The sequence below is a fragment of the Cynocephalus volans genome, chromosome 6 (assembly GCF_027409185.1).
Source record: "Cynocephalus volans isolate mCynVol1 chromosome 6, mCynVol1.pri, whole genome shotgun sequence".
NCBI classification, from domain to species: domain Eukaryota; kingdom Metazoa; phylum Chordata; class Mammalia; order Dermoptera; family Cynocephalidae; genus Cynocephalus; species Cynocephalus volans.
The window spans coordinates 67,471,366-67,489,565 of NC_084465.1; the positions used below are offsets into that span (position 1 = coordinate 67,471,366).

General features: G+C 34.4%; 1 protein-coding gene across 1 annotated transcript; it reads right to left on the bottom strand.

Annotated features, from left to right (window-relative positions):
- Positions 1-5,984: 5,984 nt before the first annotated feature.
- BET1 (Bet1 golgi vesicular membrane trafficking protein) lies at positions 5,985-15,734 on the bottom strand. Its single transcript, XM_063100788.1, has 4 exons — positions 15,583-15,734; positions 11,113-11,228; positions 8,675-8,731; positions 5,985-7,126 (listed from the first exon to the last, which is right to left on the bottom strand). The coding sequence occupies exons 1-4, from the start codon at positions 15,599-15,601 to the stop codon at positions 6,971-6,973; spliced, it is 348 nt and encodes a 115-aa protein (XP_062956858.1). The 5' UTR covers positions 15,602-15,734; the 3' UTR covers positions 5,985-6,970.
- Positions 15,735-18,200: the final 2,466 nt, after the last annotated feature.

Consider the following 18,200-nt stretch of genomic DNA (forward strand, 5'->3'; position numbering starts at 1 on the left):
TAAGTGGCATCCATTCCTGACCCTGTAGTCAGGGCATTAGATTTTAACTTATCTTCCCTCAACTTTAAGGAAGGGAAAACCATAAGAAGAGTTTTAAATTAGCAACAATTTTTTTGGCCCCCAATCAACTAATAGCTACAATATTGTACCTCCAATGCTCAAAGAAGCTCAGATAGTAAGTGAACTTGGTATGTTATTAATCAAGCCACGTATTCTTATTATGAGCCTTCTATGGTCTCAACACTAGAATTTTAATGAGAGATAATAAAAAAATGTATGTTCTGTAATAGGGAAGGTAAAACCGACATTAAATCAACAAACTCTTGTGGGGATCTCCTATTGTGCCGAGTGTTTGAGTTGTTTAACATAGGTCCCTTGTGTTGATAGACACCAAATATTTCTTTCCTGAATGAAACAAAAATATTTGACTTTGAGAGCTAAAATTTTCTTTTCCATAAATAATTTTCACACTCTTTTATTATTAGTAATTCATATTCCTAAAAATACAGAAAAATTGTTCACATAGGATATGTGATCATCAAATGCCACAAGGATATTTTTTGAAGATGTAACAGTTTCTAAAAATTTCCTCATTGGTAAGGAAGGAATGAGTTTCAAATATCAGATGCTGCAGTTCCAAAAGGAATGTGTTTACAGTGTACTAGAGCAAAAGTTTAACAGTCATGAGTAAATATTCTTGTTTATGTGAAAAATAATACATTTTGAGTTTACCTGGCATGGATTAGTACCAAAAAGAATTGTTTAATTACCAATTAGTTAAATTTCCTGAAAACATACATCAGTCCATTACTAGGAACAAAAACAAACCTATATATTGAATAAAGCAACACATACACTTAATTAAAAAGCAAACGATATGATATTTTAATACCACCTGCAAACAAAACTTTATGCTTTTCTAGTTTTCAGCTACTGTCATAAATAGACCGTCCTCCTCAGTGCGCAGTTTCCACTGAGCTTGCAGAAAAGAGGTCATTTGGTGGCAATTTGGAAGATGGAACAGTATGTAGTCAATAAAAAGAATGTTTTCTGTATCCCTATTGATCTTGCTTAATAAGCTCTCTGTGTGAATTCTAGAAACTATTTTAGAAATAGCTTAAAATTAAATTTAAATTATTTAGTCATGAGAAGTAAATGCAGACAAAGAGAGTCTGAGGAAGCTAACAAATACCACCCAAACATTTGCCTGTCTTTCAAACAATAACCTAGAAGATAATCCATTAATTATTGAAGGAATTTTAATAGTATGAACCTCTTTAACAGACATCACCATAACATATTTGTACTCTACGGAATTGTGTGTTGTGTGTATGTAAACAAAACAAGCTCAACTTGCCCTTAAATTTTTAAAATAATGTTTGAATAATTAAATATAAATATATAGTATTGTGAAATTAAAATGTTAAATGCAGGTTATTTCATGTAACATTCACATACCAGTTTCTCTGAAAGCATGAGAGTTTATATTATTTGCTTTAAAGCAAATGGACTATTAAATAATGCAGAAAGCAAAATAACACACCAGTTTCTTGTAGGACTATTTATTCATTAATGAGGTAAAGTTGGTGAAAAATAAATAATCGTAAATATTCTTTAACATGTAAATTGATGACCTGACAAGGTTTTTCATTATATATTAATATCTGTTTTATATAGGCTTTTTAAATGCTATGTTTTGTTTTTCGTTCACTTCCAAATTTATTAGAGGCCATAACTACTAATAAAGTCAGATTCAGTCGTCTCCTTTCATGTGAGTCACACTATGATCTTTGGAAAAGCACAGTAGAAACAACTTTTTATACAATTGCATAATACTGACGCTGTTGAAGTTGGCAAAATGGATTAGTCAAAAGAAAACAATAAACATTCATTTTTCTCCTTAAGTGTCCTAAAGACTTTGTAGAATACTTACATTTACAACGAATAATGTGGTTACTTTTTGCATTATCCTTTAGCTACTAAAACGATAAATGATTAACTAAACTTATATAAATATTAGTCTCAGACCTAGTTATGGTTGCTTTTTTGTCAAAAACATTTTATGCGTATTTCTAGCTTTCTGTTCATTTTGAAAATGAAGGTAGGATTATTTTAACACTTGAACTTGACAGTTTGCAAATCTCCTCAGTTTATATGGTAGTCCTTCACAGGCTTATGAAAAATTCTTCTAAAAGAGCAAAAAGGAGTTGAATTCTTTGGCTAAGAAAAACCATAGAAACCAATTGACCTACAAAGAGAGAAAAACTGTATGCAATGTACAGAATGATCCCTGCAATCCTGATTGAACATTTAACTGTAGTGAAAAACATGAAAAAAACCTGAATGACAATAACCACCTACCTTTTTCATATGATTCTCATACAATACTTGAACTACCAGAAAACAGAAAGTCAATAAATGTAACAAGAATTTACCCACAAATTGAGAAAAAGTTAACATATGCAAAATGTACAAATGATCTTTCAAGGGGTCCATTGACTTAAAATATTACTCCCCAGTTAATTTAAGTTTAACTTCATGTCATCTCAGTTTTCTTCTATTAAAATCTAAGTGAGAGATTCTCATTTGGGAAACAACTTCTACATCTTTTAAAATAATATTTATCATCAGTATAACCAGAGCATACTGGAGTTCACTTGTACCACCCCACGAGAGCTAATTGCTCATATATTTTCATAATTCTGTGTTCAGTGGTGGCATGTTGGTGCTTGAAATCAAGTGTGGTGGAGTATTTACACCATAGAAACAAAAAAATTACTGCAAATCAGGGCTTCTCCCACCCCAAGTGCCCCGAGAGATGATTTACCACTATACCATTGAATATAAACACAATGAAAGGAAATAAGAAATTTGCTTGGAGTCAAAATCCAACATTCCAATTATAGAAACCTTCTAGAGGATTATTTTTTCAGAGCAGATTAAAAAGATTAATGTGATTCCTGTCAAAATCCACTACGATTAAAATATTATCAAAGTATGCTGAAGTTTGTCAGAAAGAATGAATAGATATGAATATCTGTTGGCTATTAAAACACTATGAAACCCCAGTAATTAAAATCATATAGTACTGATGCAAGGATAAAAAATCATATGGAAATACGTATGCCAGAAAAGACCCTATTGTGTGTTATTACAATATATAATGAGAGAATCAAAAAAAGAATTATCCAATTATTGCTGTGAGAATAACTGGTTGGCACTTTGGAAATTAAGAAGAAAATCATTTGGGTCCCTTACCTCACATGATAAGTCAATTAATTCCAAAATAGAAAAAAGTTAAAAATAATATCATAGGAAAAGTAAAATAGAATCAAAATGTTTAGCAACTGTTTATCAAACCTCTACAGAGAACTTTCTAAGTTTCTCTCCCTTCAAACTTCTGCTTCCTGAAAGTTTAAAGGTCTTCATTGTCATTCTAATAACCCAAACAAGCCAGATAAGCTAAAATATCACAGGGTTTTTAGAATCCCATCAAACTATGGAAGATGCAAAGAAACCTAAAGAACTAAATTCCAGAAAATGATGAATGCTTCCTAGAAGAGAAGATGAAAAATAGCTGCTTTCATTACTGGCTAAACAGAGGCAGGAGAACACAGCCCAAATTTCATCAGCTGCAGGTGGGGTGGTGACAAATTAGAATCCCCAAGTACCCCAACACACAATGACAAAGGCAACAACTACCATAGAGTATCAGGAATCCATTCTAAGTTCCTTACAAGTAATATTCCTTTTATCACAATAAGGCTGAGCGTGGTACTACTATCTTTATAGAATTCTTATTCCTGTTTTACAAACAGTGACTAAGATGGAGAGGTCATGAGCAGGAAATTATAATGAGTGAGTGGTGGAGCCAGGATTCATGCTCAGGCAGTGTGACTTCATAACTTTTAGTCCGAGCCATGATGCTATTCTACTTCCCAGTAAATATTTAGTCAAAGTTTATTCATCAGTTAAGGTCTGAGGACATTATTCACTGACTGAATGAACCCAAATTATTAAGCACGTTTTCAACTTTCTCTCAAAGAAGTAAACTCAATATCTATATATATATAAGTTGAAATTTAAGAGCATTGAAAAATTAGGAAAACCAGTTTATTTGATAGAACCAAAAGCTTTTTATGGGTACAGGCGCTAGGGTTCTCTGTTCCAGAATTCTGATGCTTAAAAATGTCACATATTTGTTTTAGAATTAACATCTATTCTCTGCTCAAGTTATATCCAAAAGGTAATTTGTATACTAATTTAAATTCTACCAATAATATGTATAATTTTTTATCTCCTCATTATAGAGACCTATGTGCACATAAGCTCTACTTTCCATTATTTGTGAGTGTGTTTGACACTCTTCTAAGGACCAACTCCTAGTGAAAGGAAGTGACTAGGTGTTTCAGAGAAAAATCTGGATATCTGGGATTTTTATAAATTGTTTTCTTAATTGCATTACTATTTAAAATATAGGGTATACAGTGCCCCATTCACCACCCAAATACCTATAAGTCTTAGTTGTTTGAATAAAGATTATAATGTGACTATTCTGTTGAATTACTATAATCAACTTCCCAGAAACCTATAGCAATACAGTCCTTTAAAGACTTTATAGATATTAGTCTTTTATAGTCTTTGTAAAATTAGCAATGGGCTTGTAAATAATTACAAAGGATTAGAACTTTCTTATATTTGATGTTTCCCCAAAATTTTATTTCTGGGAGTATCTTTTCCTAGGGATCCCCAAACAGAAGGAAGAAGAGGGTCCTGGCAGAAGGATATTGGGTGGGGCAGGGACAAGTCAATGCTTCCAGAGGAGTTTCCTGCCTGCTAGGAATCTCAGCAATCACAATGATGTGAAGGAGTGACAAGAAATGTCAGGTAGGAACCTTTTTTAGTCAGTTCTTTAAAAAAATGTATAAAATAAAAAACAGTGAACCACGCAGTGATGAGAATCACTTCACATCACCAAAACATTTTTGGAAATCTCTACCCACTTCATGATAATATCCAACTTTATTTAAACAGTTTTATTACTTTACAATGTATTTTCAAAAAACAGCCAAACCTTAATCCTAAAATCCATCCTTCTCTTGGCATCACTGGTTTTCCTGAGGCTTTGATCTCCTCTATTTCCATTGCTGATTCTCTTCTCTTTTCATCAAGTCATTTTTTCTAGCCTTCTGTTCTTCCCAATTTTTGCTACTTTATTGACAATGGTTTCTGAGTCTCCCCTGAGCTCTGGTGTCACACAACTCGCACAGTTAAACATTTCCTGAATGAATCACTCTCCAAATGTCTAATAGAAATACCCATTTGGAGGTTACATCATCACTTCAAAGCCTGAAACGAACCTATTGTCTTGCCCTTAAGATAACTCCCTTTTCTGACATTTAATTTCTGTTAATGATAGTGAGAATTAATATTTATTGAGTGATTATCATGTGCCAGGCACTTTCCAATATATTATCTTATCTACTTCTCCTGACAATCCTATGAAATAGGTGATGTAATGAAGAAACCAAGGCCCAAGAGCACTCAAACCAGTGTCTCTGGTATCAGTGTTGAGGTATCGCAGCACAGGCCTTTCTAAGTCACTTAACCCTGCTCAGTTCTAGTGTTTTTGCTGTCAAGAATAAGCCAAAATGGTTACAAATGCAGCCAGAAAAGATAGGATCTAAACTGATAGGTAATTAGGGATGAGCAGGAAGGACTGAAAACTCAGCAAAATCAAAGAGAACAAATTCATATAAAATTAAAAGATTTTTGAAACTGCAGTCAAGATTTGCCTTATTTGTTTGAAGCAAGTTCTAACATAATACAAACATTAACTTTGCTTGATTTTGTTTGGAATCTGAGTTTTCAAGATTATTTATCACATTCTATTCCAAGAATATAAAAAAGACTTAAAGAAGCAGCAAAGTCAATTAATATAGTTCATTAAAAAATTTATTTTTAGAACTTTTAAGTGGGTAAATTCCAAAATAGTAGCAATACAGAGTATTTAACAACATTTTAATATTTATTTCATAGTCCACCTTTGCATTTTGCTTTCTATAAACAAATACAGTGGATTAAAGCAACATTACTCGACTCCAAGTTTAATGCCTGATTATTTTCAATAACTATTTTGAGAACATAATAAAGCACAGGCAATTAATTTTCTTGAACACTTTATTTCCATTCAGAGCTTAGCAATTACTTAACTTCACATTATTCTGTCACAAATGATATCAAATGGCCTATCTAAGTAGCTAAAATCATAAAACTATAAGCCAAGTCAATGAAATTTATAAAGTTAATATAAAAAAATAACTATACTGATACACATGTGCATTGGGACCTACTAGAAATATGCCAAAAACAACAAGCTTTATTAAAAAACAAGGTCTTTGGGCAGAGAGAAAAGAGGACTTATATCATAAAAAATTATTAGGAAGACTGTAGGTAAAAAGACATTGGCCCACAATTTTAATCAAATATAAGAGGAAAGGGGAATACATCATCACAGCTGACAACTCTTGAGAAAAATACATTTACCATTCTGTTATAAACTGGTTCAATACCTCAAGAGCTCAGCATCAGGCAATGCAAGCATTCTATTACTCTCCCACTAAGTTTCCTTACATGGAACATAAACCTACATTTATGGTAATAACAGAATATTAAGCTGCTATTTAATCTAACAAATAGAAAACAATAAAAAATAAAATAAAATGGTAGAGCATCACTGATTTCAGGCCATCTCAATATCCCTGAAAACAGGGGCTAAAATGACTCATTAAGAAACAGTATTCAAAGAGTACTATATTACCTACTGTGATTTATAAAATAAGCAAAATTCAGTAATCTTCGATCGAAAAGGCCATATTTGAAAATTAGGAATGTTTTGATGCTGATTTTTATCAAAGTGGTACTCCAAGCCATTAAGATGAAACAAATTCCAAACTCACACGTACTTGTATCACCTCAGTTTAATAATCCAATAAATGACAAAGAAGACAAACAATGAAAATAGCATCATATAGCACAGAAGCTTTGTTTGGCTTCCTCTGGATAAAATCTTCAGTTTTCCCATAGTTTTACCTAGAAATCCAGTTGTAGAGTCAAATTGTGAATCCTATGAGAGGAGAAAGAAAATAAAATATAATAGATTCTAACATTCTACATATGCATGTTCAAATACTTGAATTTATTGCTATTAGAATGCATTTTTAATGACAATCTTTGTGTTTAATCAATTCGGGAGCCTGTTTATAAACATGGGTAATCAGCCTGATTACTTCATGCAAAATAATGCAATTCTCTCAATGAACAAAAAGCTCTTTCATTATCCACTAACCATTTCTTTCAGCCTCACAGAGTAACTCAAAAACTCAAACTATTTAGGTGTTATTCCAATTAGGTGGATGAAAAAACATCAACAATAAAAGTAACAAGTTTGTGCACTATCATACAGGTTTTTTTTCCCCCACTTTTTGTTGAGGCATTGCTCTCCAAGGTCAAACAACTGATTGCAACCCAGTAGAGGAAATCACCAAATTTTAATATAGTTAACAGTTAAATGAACCCTTACTTCTAAGATCCTTTTGTTTAGATAGCTGACTTTGAAGTACAGTAGAGCTAGGGTCTATTAAAGGTTAAGAGAATATCATGTGCAGATATAAAATGTGGTAGGGACTTTATATATACATGGGGAAAGACTACCATATTAAAACATAGCTGGAATAGTCCTTAAGAAGAGAGGACTAGGTATGGGTTAGAAATATCACACTTTCATAGAAATCTCAATATCCTGAGATATAAAGGCCCAGCATAATAATAGCCTATGTATAGCTCAGTCTCTATGTAGCTCATGCACTTTAGATCTATGGTTCTTCACCAGGGTTATGTATCAGAATCACCTGCGATGCTTTTTTTCTAAATATATATTGCCTAGATTCCTCCCCATGAAATTCTGAATCAGTATATTTAAAGTGAGAACTTGTAGGCATATGTATTTTCAAAGAGTTCCCTGGGTGATTCTACTGTGTAAGCTTAGTAAGACTGTTGCTCTCAATGCCATATTCATTTCTGAATACTGCAATCTTAAAAGCATGTGGAGAAACTAAGGAAGACCCAGAGAAGTATGACATGTAAAATAAACATTAACAAATGGGAGGAGGCTCTAACAAGAAAAGGCATATGTTGCTACAGATAAAAGGCTCTGGGCTATTCGAGTCTATGAGGACTTTGCTCCTTAGGAAATCAAGCAAAAGAAATAAGTTTCCATTAAGTGAAAGACATTTGTTTGGCTGTATATACAGTGCTTTTTGATTGCTTGGTTAATAAATTCCTATTAGTCTTTACCCATTAAGATGTCTAAGAACACTCAGAATAGTCATTTGCCTTGAGTTTTTAACAGTGTTTTTAAACACAGGATTAAACATACATTGGCTTCCACACCCTCCTCCCACTTATACATTAGGCAAGACAAAAAATGCAAAAGTGTGGCAAAAATAAACCTGTAGTTATTTCAAACCAATTAGATATAAATGAATGGGAATCCAGGACTTACCTCGCCAGATCTATTTCAGAATAGATAAAAGTTAAAATGATATTATTCCTGATTAACAAAGTCTGAGAATATTAGATCAAATTCCTTTAAGTTAAAATTATAAACACTTACCATGTCAGCTAATAATTTATTTTGATGTTTAACTTCATGGCCTATTTCAATGGAAAGCTATAAAAAAAAAAAAAAGGCATACACATTATTACTCATATAAAGGTATTCAAGATAAAATAAAAATAATAATGCCATTCTAAGTACATACATTTTCTCAAATGAAACTGTATTTTAGAAATATATTCTCCTCTTCTGATACTTTTTCCACTGAAATTAATGAAAAATAAATTTAGGATTTCTTCTCCTCCCAACTGTGGACATTTTCTCTCTTCTCTTCATTCTGATTTAATCTTAACATTCAATTCAGTCTTTTAATTTTAATATACTTCTCTCTGATTCTCTTAGCCTTGCATCCTTTTTTCTATTTTATTCACATAAAAGCATTTATCTGTATATTTCCTTCTTATGTTTTAAAAGATATACAAGTACTCATATGATCAACTCAACTCTAGACTTCAGTATTTAATATTTTCTTAATGAAATGTGCCATTGCCTTGAATATTGTCTAACTTGATTATTTCTTTAAATTTTAAAGTTTTTTTTTTCTTTAAAGTATGATAATAAATTGAAAAAAATGTTATCTACATCATGAAGCTATGTAGAAAAGAGCTGAGCCTACAAGAAACAATACTATAGGTAATTATGGATGCTACTCAAACAAAAGCCTATCGAATACTTTGTACCACAAATTCATCAAAGGCTTCACTTCCAAGATATCTGAATAAATATAATCAACTACTGAAAATCTTGGTAAAACACTGCAAATATTGTTCTCAACTTAATTTGTATGGAAAGCTTATAGGATAATATTGATACAAAACCATATAGAATTCTATAGATCAGAACATGAGCTTTAAATCCCCCCAGATTAAATGATTCAGAGATAATAAAGTAACTATAAAGCTAGATAGCCCAAATCATCCAACTACTTTCTACAACTGTCACTCATGCCAAGAAAAGAAATTTCTGGGAATTACAGCTTTCTTCTATCAACGAGTCTAAATTATCAACATTGAGTTTTGTTTTGTTTTTCTTAAAAAGGCACTTAATTCTTAAGTCCTTTCAAATGTTACATTTTCTAAATTATTAACATTATACAATATCAGTTCATAGATCAACTCCTTTTGATTTAATATGACTTTGCAAACAATACTGTTTCAGAATGCAATAGTCTCCAGGCTGAATACAATTTGATTTGCCAAAGACTGTAATGAAATATCAATTAAGTTTTAGCAACATAGGTTTCTATTGAATACTTTACATGTGTATAACAACTTTATTTTAATGCAAAATCAATCACATATAGTATTAAAATCACCTTTTTGTTATTCCTTTATTCAGTACAAATTTATACATACTCTACCACTGATAAGGAATTAAGCTAGGTGCTGTGTAGAGTATAAAAATAAGTACAAAAGAAAATCCTACATTCTGGTGAATTTTTTTCTTAACATACAAATAATTCCAATGCAAATCACTATGCAATAAGTGCTACAGAAATGGCACAAAGTGTCTTATGTTAATAAGGAAAAAAGTTACTTTTGGATGTGGTAATCAGGTAAAGCTTGGAGGAAAGGAGGGGGTGCAACGAAGCAGATGAGCAGGATTTCTGTCAGTGGAAGGAGGAAGAATATGCTTAAGGTAATGGGCCAGCATGATCAAAGATAGGGGGTGGGAAAGTGACAGCGTGAACAGGACAGAGACTACTCTAATTTGACTGGCAGAAAACACATACACATTCTAGAAGTGTGGGAGATAGGTTTGAAAAGCGGAGGCCAATATTTGAAAGAACTATCTAGTCAAACTATAGAGTGCAAACTTTATTAAATCTTCTGGGAGTACAGGATGCAATTTTAAAAATATTCTAAAAAGATGACTGTGGCAACAGTATGTAGCTCAGATCAGAACATGCAAAAACTCGGGAACAGACAGATTAAGAGGTTCTCCTAATAGTTCACCTAAGAAAACCGAGGACAGTACTGGAAACAAAAAAGCAGAGATAGAGAGAAATATTAGAAAGTGTGAGACTCTGACTGAAACAAGGGACACAGAAAGATTAAGATTTGTAGCTTAGGAGACTGGAAGAAGAAAAGGTCAGGAGACCTTTTTGGGCATAGGAAATGAACAAATCTGCTCTTGGCATTACTGCAGACAACATATAGTATTTTAAATTTTACCATAAAAAACAACTGGAGTTTAAAAAAAATTAAACAAAGGTACCATATCTTTTGATCTGCCACATTTTCTAACCTATTCAAAGCATGGTCTTAATCTTAAGTGCACCTTTACCTCACAAAACCACAGTATTTGGATAACCACAGTATTTGGATAACTGAATTCTTTAATATGATACCAGTAAAAGTGTATAGTTTGTAAGTATAAAACATATGTATGAAAATATATAATTAAAACATATACAATATTTGTTATACACTTACAGATTTTATAGCAGTTACTTTGTTTCTCAGACTTTCAGTGAGTCTCTCGTTTTCTTCTTCACAGGCACTATACCCACTATTAGCATAGCCGTAATTGCCAGGAGGTACTCCTTCACCTGCAAGGATCAGAGTCACAAGTTCAGCTATAGCAAAAACAGAAGCCACTTTTGAAACTGTAATAGGAAAGAACCAAAAAAGACCCCTGGAGGGCGTTGCAGACCACGCATGTCTATAATATTCACACTCCAAATGAATTTTAAAAACTAATACCCAGGGATCAGACCAATTCTTTCCATTACTCTCTCTTAAGCAAAGAATATTCAGTTCATTTCAATACATATTTAGTGATTGCTTATTGATGCCCAGAAGACACTAAAATAGGCACTCATATATATTCAGGATACATTCCCTGCTCAACAGAAACATATATTTTAATAAAATGTCTAAAAGTAGGAACATCAACCACCCACTGAAGAAGCTGTGAAGGAAAAGGGAGAAAGAGGACAACATAGCTGGAGGGCAGCTCATGGCAGAGGGAGAGTTCTTTACCTGCATCTCTTTCTCTTAAACAGAGAGCTGAATGGGGAAGAGCCAAGTAAGGGAGAAGCTCTAGGAGAGTGATGGAATAACTTATGGAGAACGTTGGCTGAGAGTTAAGAGGAAGATTCATTTATTCTTCAACACATATTTGAGAAACTAGCACGTGTCAGATCCACTGTTCTTTCTAGGCGCTACTTCTATGGAGCTTATCTTCTATGGGATGGCATTAAGAATACAGTTCCCTCCACTCTGCCCAATATAGTACTTGATATTCATCAGACAATAAAACAACTGGTAGAGTGAGCCTTAGACAGTGAATACATAAATAAATGTGTTGGGGATTTAGAGGAAAGAAGAGTTGAGGGTATTATTTAACTACGATTTTTCCCCTAAATAATTGATGACATCAATTTTCTCAGTAAAGGAAGAAAAAGACCTATCTGTTGAAGTAACAGTGATCATTTGAAGTAAATAGTAAGGAGAATAATTGAGAAAAGTGACCAGGATTGCACAGCATTACTAGTGGTTGAGACAAGACATTACAGTGGCTTCAGTCTTTCCAGATGTGTGATTTTCCTACAGAAGGGCCCACTGGCCTGAGTTAGCCCATGAGAGGCTGGATGGTTGGACTAATCTAGTTAGAGGTTGATAGTATTGGGGCTGTAGAAGAACAGAGCCTCAAGAGGTTGACAATGCTTGCCAAAAGAGTGGTTGAAGATATGAATTATGGGGGCTAGATTGGACAGGGACTGAAGCAGATTCAACAGCAGCCTAAGAATGTGGGGGGAAAGGATGATATCAAAACGAGAGGTCTCCATAAGCTCAAAGAGCAGATGGAGCAGCAGTGACAGTAAGAGCTGGAAGGACAGGAGGTAGCAGTCAGAACTGGTAGTTGAAGCATGGTCAAGGTGTGAATAGGAAGCTCTTTCAAGGCACAATATAAATTTCACTTCCTCTAAATAGTAAAACTCCTTCTGAATTCTTACAGCTCTGACTGCATATAACAGTAATAACACACTCTAGATGGTACTACAAGGGCAGGAACTAAGTTTGTTTCACTCATCACTGTGTATTCCCAATAAATGTACAAACACACACAACTCTGTAAGGCACACTCAAGCAATACTCATAAATAAACCAATTAACGAATAGAGTCTGAATTCACTGTTACTCAACTTTGAATGTCCTTGTTCAGAACAGAATCACACATATGCTTCTCTGAGGGCACAGACAGTGTCTCATGCTTTTTCCATATCCCTCCTGTACCTAATGAATACTTTACTTATAGAATATCCAATCTCCATGGCCACAAAAACCACAACAAAATGTTCAACAAGTATGTTCCAAACAAAAGGGAGAGAGTTGCATTACCCAAATTTCCCCTCAGCTATTGATGCCCTATCCCTGAAGCCCTCCAAATGTGCTGTTATAAAAGTTAAGAACTCAAGGACTGGGCATACTTTCCCCCACTCAACAGTTAAAATTATTTTAAAAAAAAGCATTCTCAGTCTATTAATCAATGATACTTTGTGCAAACTCTACTTAAATAAGGACCAAGAACCTTAAAGAAAGGGACAATGTCTTTCACTAATTTTATGTATTAAGGTTCTGAATACATCACATTTGCCCAATAATTACTGACTGGTTGAATTTAATCACTTGACAAGTTCACCAAGGAACTCATTCTAAATTAAAGGCTACTTAGTTTATTTCCTTTGTTTTTCTCCTTTTGCCTATCTTAATTTTAACTTTAGAGCTCTTCCATACTGTTCCATTTATTTAAAGTGAAATTCTCATTTTATTTTTAACCTAGAAATCTTTTAATGTACATTTCTTCTATTAAAGAATTGATCTTCCCTCAAACTATCACCCATACCCAATATAAAGAAAAAGTCAAATAAAATTTAAAAATAGCTAGAGTTGCTATTCCAGACTTAGCTACTTCTTTTTGTATGAATTACTGCTATGAAAGGTTATAGAAAAGCAAATGAGTGCCAAAGATCATCCTTAGCCTTTGGCAATTTAGGCAAATGCTGCTTCTTTTGAGTTAAGTTCTGTAACTGAATCAAGTCATTTAGAGATTCATGTGAAGTATGGCATATTCTGAATATGAATATCTATCGGATCGCTATCATCCCAAATTTAAAATTCCAGGTCAATACATGCTGATACTTTAAAAAAATACAAAACTTCACACCAATGAATAGTTATTAATAGCAACAGTTAGCTAAGTAATCACCTCTCCTCTCAACTACAGGGGCGCTTTTTAAAAAAATGAAAGAGGGGCCTTTATCCTAGAGAGTCTAATTTAATCAGTCTGAGCTGGGACCCAGGTAACAATACTTTAAAAACTTCCCAGGTGATTCTAATGTACAGTCAGCGATGAGAACCACCACTTCTCAAGTCCCTTTCCTGCAATTTAACATGGCAGACCACAGCACAAAAACATTCAAAACGGCCTAAGGGCCTATTGATGAAATCCAAACTCTTGCGCAGGCATGTAAAGATCTACAAAATGTGGTCCCATGTCACCCTCTTCAATCCAACTGGCTTAATCATATTCCCTTAAATACATCATTGATAATTCTAGTCCTACACTTTTTTTTTTTTTTTTTTTTTTTTTGGTTATCCTTCCATCTGAAACGGACCTCTCCCACGCTCCATTGTTCAAGATCTAGTTCAAGTTCTTATGTCTCCACAAGGTACACAGTGATATGTCTCTGAAATTTCTGAGACATTCATTATCTGTAGAACTTATCTGGTACTTGGATGTATAGCTACCACCTCCTACTATAATTTATGTTTGCACATATGCCTATTCCCCAGCTAGATTGGAAGCTTTGAGTAGACAAATAACAGTATACCTAGAACTCAGTCAAGTATACAATAAATGTAGTTAATGATGATGAAAAAGAAAAACATTTAGTCATATAAAACTAAACTTGCTCAGAATTAGTTCTTTTTTTCTCTTTATCTGGCCCATTTTCTATGGTCCAAGTATTCGCAAAAAACATATTTTTTTAAAAATTTGTTTCATACTACAATTTATTAATTGATCTACAAGTCTATAGTTATTGGCAACTTTCACTGACTTTAAATATCTGATAGTCTTGGAAAACTTTTTCTTCTTTTTCCATCCTATTATAATGACAGAGAAAGGTAACATCTTTTTTCAAATGTTTTGTATGTTTTCTCAAATATACTGCACTTTGATTTAGTAGAGGTTTTCTTTTCTTCTTTTTTTAATCGGCTCCTAATAGAGAGCTTCAGAACCAAAAAATGCTGTCCTAATCCTAATAAGGGCCCATTAAAATTTCTTCTGCCTAACTTACTCCTTCCTGCTGCCTGATAAGCCAGCTTCCTAACCCACAAGGTCAAGAACCAATGTTAAGTCACCAAACCTGACCACATTACACTGCCTTAACAGTGGAACAAAGTTCAGATAAGAAATGTTCTGGGTAGAATCGCCTTTGACCCCGATATCACACACCAGGACCTTTAACAGTAATGACATGTACTAACATGATCATTATTAATATGTTTTGAATGCAACACCCACACTTCAAATTTTGCTTCTAAAGAAACTAAGATCCTTTGGAAGACACGCAGTTTTCCTAACTACGCTCGGTCAGTAACACTAGAAAACTTCACTACTGAGGGGGTATCTGTACATACCCCACCCCCAGTCTTTCACTACTCTCTCTAACCTATCATTCAAACATGAGTCTGAATCAAACTTAAGGAAACCCCAGGGTCTAGGACCAAAGGTGTGTTTCCACTTGGCACCGCCTCCAAAGATCCCCTCCAGACATCTCGCTTTCTGGCCTAAATGCCAGCAACAGAAAACCGTTCCGAGTCCCTCTCGCGACCCTGCGCCCAGCATGGCCGGTTCTAAGGCCCCCGAACTTCGAACCTCGGCCCTCTTCTTACCCAAGCCTGCACGCCTCATCCTGCCAGAGGAGGAAGGGAAAAGGCGGGCGGGGCGGGATGGGTAGGAAAGGGCCAGGGGTCACCCAGACCGCGTCTTCAGCAACAGGGCCCCACGGAAGACGAACTTCTTCCCCCAAAGCGCCACGACATCAGTGGAGTCTAAACACCGCGCCGGCTGATGGCGTCATCCGAACGCCTATTGGCGCCCTGCGAAGACGGTTGAATGGCATTCTGGGAAATGTAGTCCGCCGCTAACTCCGGGAGAGTGGTGGGGGGCGTCGTGTGAATCCAGGAACTGGCGGAGCTTCCAGAAGAGAGGAAATGCGGCTGCAGCTCAGACTCAGGGTCTGTGTCCCAGGATCGCTACTCGCAGCGCCTCAAGGACCCTGCTTTCAGTTAGTTGGCCCCTAGGTTGAATCAGTACGTGTGCTCTTCCCGGAGCAGGAGAGAGTAGTTGATTTATCTTTCCTGATTCAGCCTCGTAGTCCCCCTCTCATCCCTGAGTGAGTTGAGGGAAAGTCAGAGAAAACTTTATCCAAGGTTCTCATTTTATGAACAAGTAATCTGAGACCTACAGAAGAGACCGATTTGTGCCTGGTCATACTCAGAGGAGTAGAGAAAACCAGGTCCCTTGGAGTAGGACTCCTGCTCAGATTAGAATAGTCAAGGAAAGGCGTGGAGTCTCTTGGCAGCACTGAAGAGTTAGTTCCCTGTTACTGCATTTGTTGCACTTATAGAAAGAACCACGACTTTTAGTTGTTAAAGGGACCGAAGGATCCCTAAACTCCCTCTCTCCTACTTAGACCTTTAAAAAAAAAAAATCTTAAATAAAGTGTTCTGAAATACTGCTTACACACAGCAGTGTGCCAATTTAGGGTATAAAAGCTCGTTGACGGGGGTGAGGGTGGTGCTGGTATGGGGTTAATGAGAGAATTCCATTTTATCTCACAGGATAATTCATCGCGAATATACAATGAAATAATGGTTTTCTAAAAATCTGATACCTGTAGATGCTCAAAACCCACTGGGTGTCTGAAGTTTTGTTATTGCTTTACGACAGTGGAATATTTTGCATACTAGAGATTTCTTAAAATGTAACCTCTGGTCATGTAGTGTTTTCTCATCGTCAGTTTCCCAGTAAGAACTTTGAGTGTCATAGCGGCTTAAGTCTCTGCACTTAGGCTGCTTTTGTAAAAAACATACAAATACAATTTTTAATAAGAATTGTTAACCTGGGACATAAGCTTAATCCAATAATGTTTTGAGAGAAAAACAGTCTTCATAAAAATAAAATAAGCCACCATTCTCTAAAAGTAATGGAATTAAATGAGGATTGCATCCACAATTATTACAAATAAACACCAAAGATTCAATAAGAGAAATGATAGTCAAGCTTCTTTTTTTGACTTACAAACTGACGGTCCCTTCTTTTGCTTAAAAAAAAAAAAAAAAAAAAAAAAAGATCTATAATCAGAATGATATATTAGAAAAATCATCTCACTTAAAGAAGGCTTGCTGATAAAAATGAAAAAATTGTTGCTATTTTAAAAAATCTAATGTATGTTTACCAAAACTGACCATTTAAATTACATAAAATGTATCATCCTAGCTCCTTTACATGATAGGAAGATATGAGTAAAATATTGTTAAAAGGAAAAAGAATATATATATACATATACACCAAGTATATAACTCCAGACAGGCAAAGTCAGTTCATTATGAGTTTATGACCTAAACATCCAAATAGTTGTTTAGTGCTACCATTACCAGTCTCAAATTAGAATGATCTCATCTGAAAAGATTATGCATTCAAAAGATGAGGCACAAGACATGAATTTAACACACAGAAGAATTACTAAACATAACCACAGTTGACATGGAGACCAGAGGAAATTCTTTTTATTTTTCTCATTTCTCTATTTTTTTTTTTTTTTTTTTTTTTTTTTTGTCTTTTCAAATTAAAATCCCTAACTCTTCTTAGTGATTGAAGGCAAATAAAGTTCTTGGAGAGGAATAGCATGTAGAATGTTTTCTCTATTCTCATAGGATAATCTCATAGAAAACATCTAATCTTTGGAGGTTTCTAAGGAGATGAATGACTAAAAATTATTTATAATAATATTAAGTATCCTTATAGTAACTGTAGAAATAAGAACATGAGCAGGAAATATCTGAATCTTGGTGCAAAATTTGAATGATTCTTTTTTCTGTTCTTCTGCTTCCTACCCATTTGTCCCACCTCTTCCTGACCAAATTCCAGGAATGATCAAATGGAAAACAGATTACCAAGCTCTCAAAACTGGCTAGATAAAGTGTTAAAAATTTCCCAATCATCATTGCACAATTTCAGTATCTCGAGCATCAAATTTGGACTGCAATGTAAAATGCAAACTCAGATAGTTGTTAACTTACCAGCTATGGAACAAAAGTTAGTTTGTAAGTCAGTTGATTGGCACTTAAAAGACATTTCCCCTAGAAACTGAAATGATGGTCAGTTTCCCAACCCAGCCCAGAAAACATATGTCTATTGAGGTTCCTATGCTGGCCAACCAAAGCTGAAATACTATGTATTTTCAGTGAAGACCAGTAGAAGAAAATAATGTGGTAATCCTTGTGAT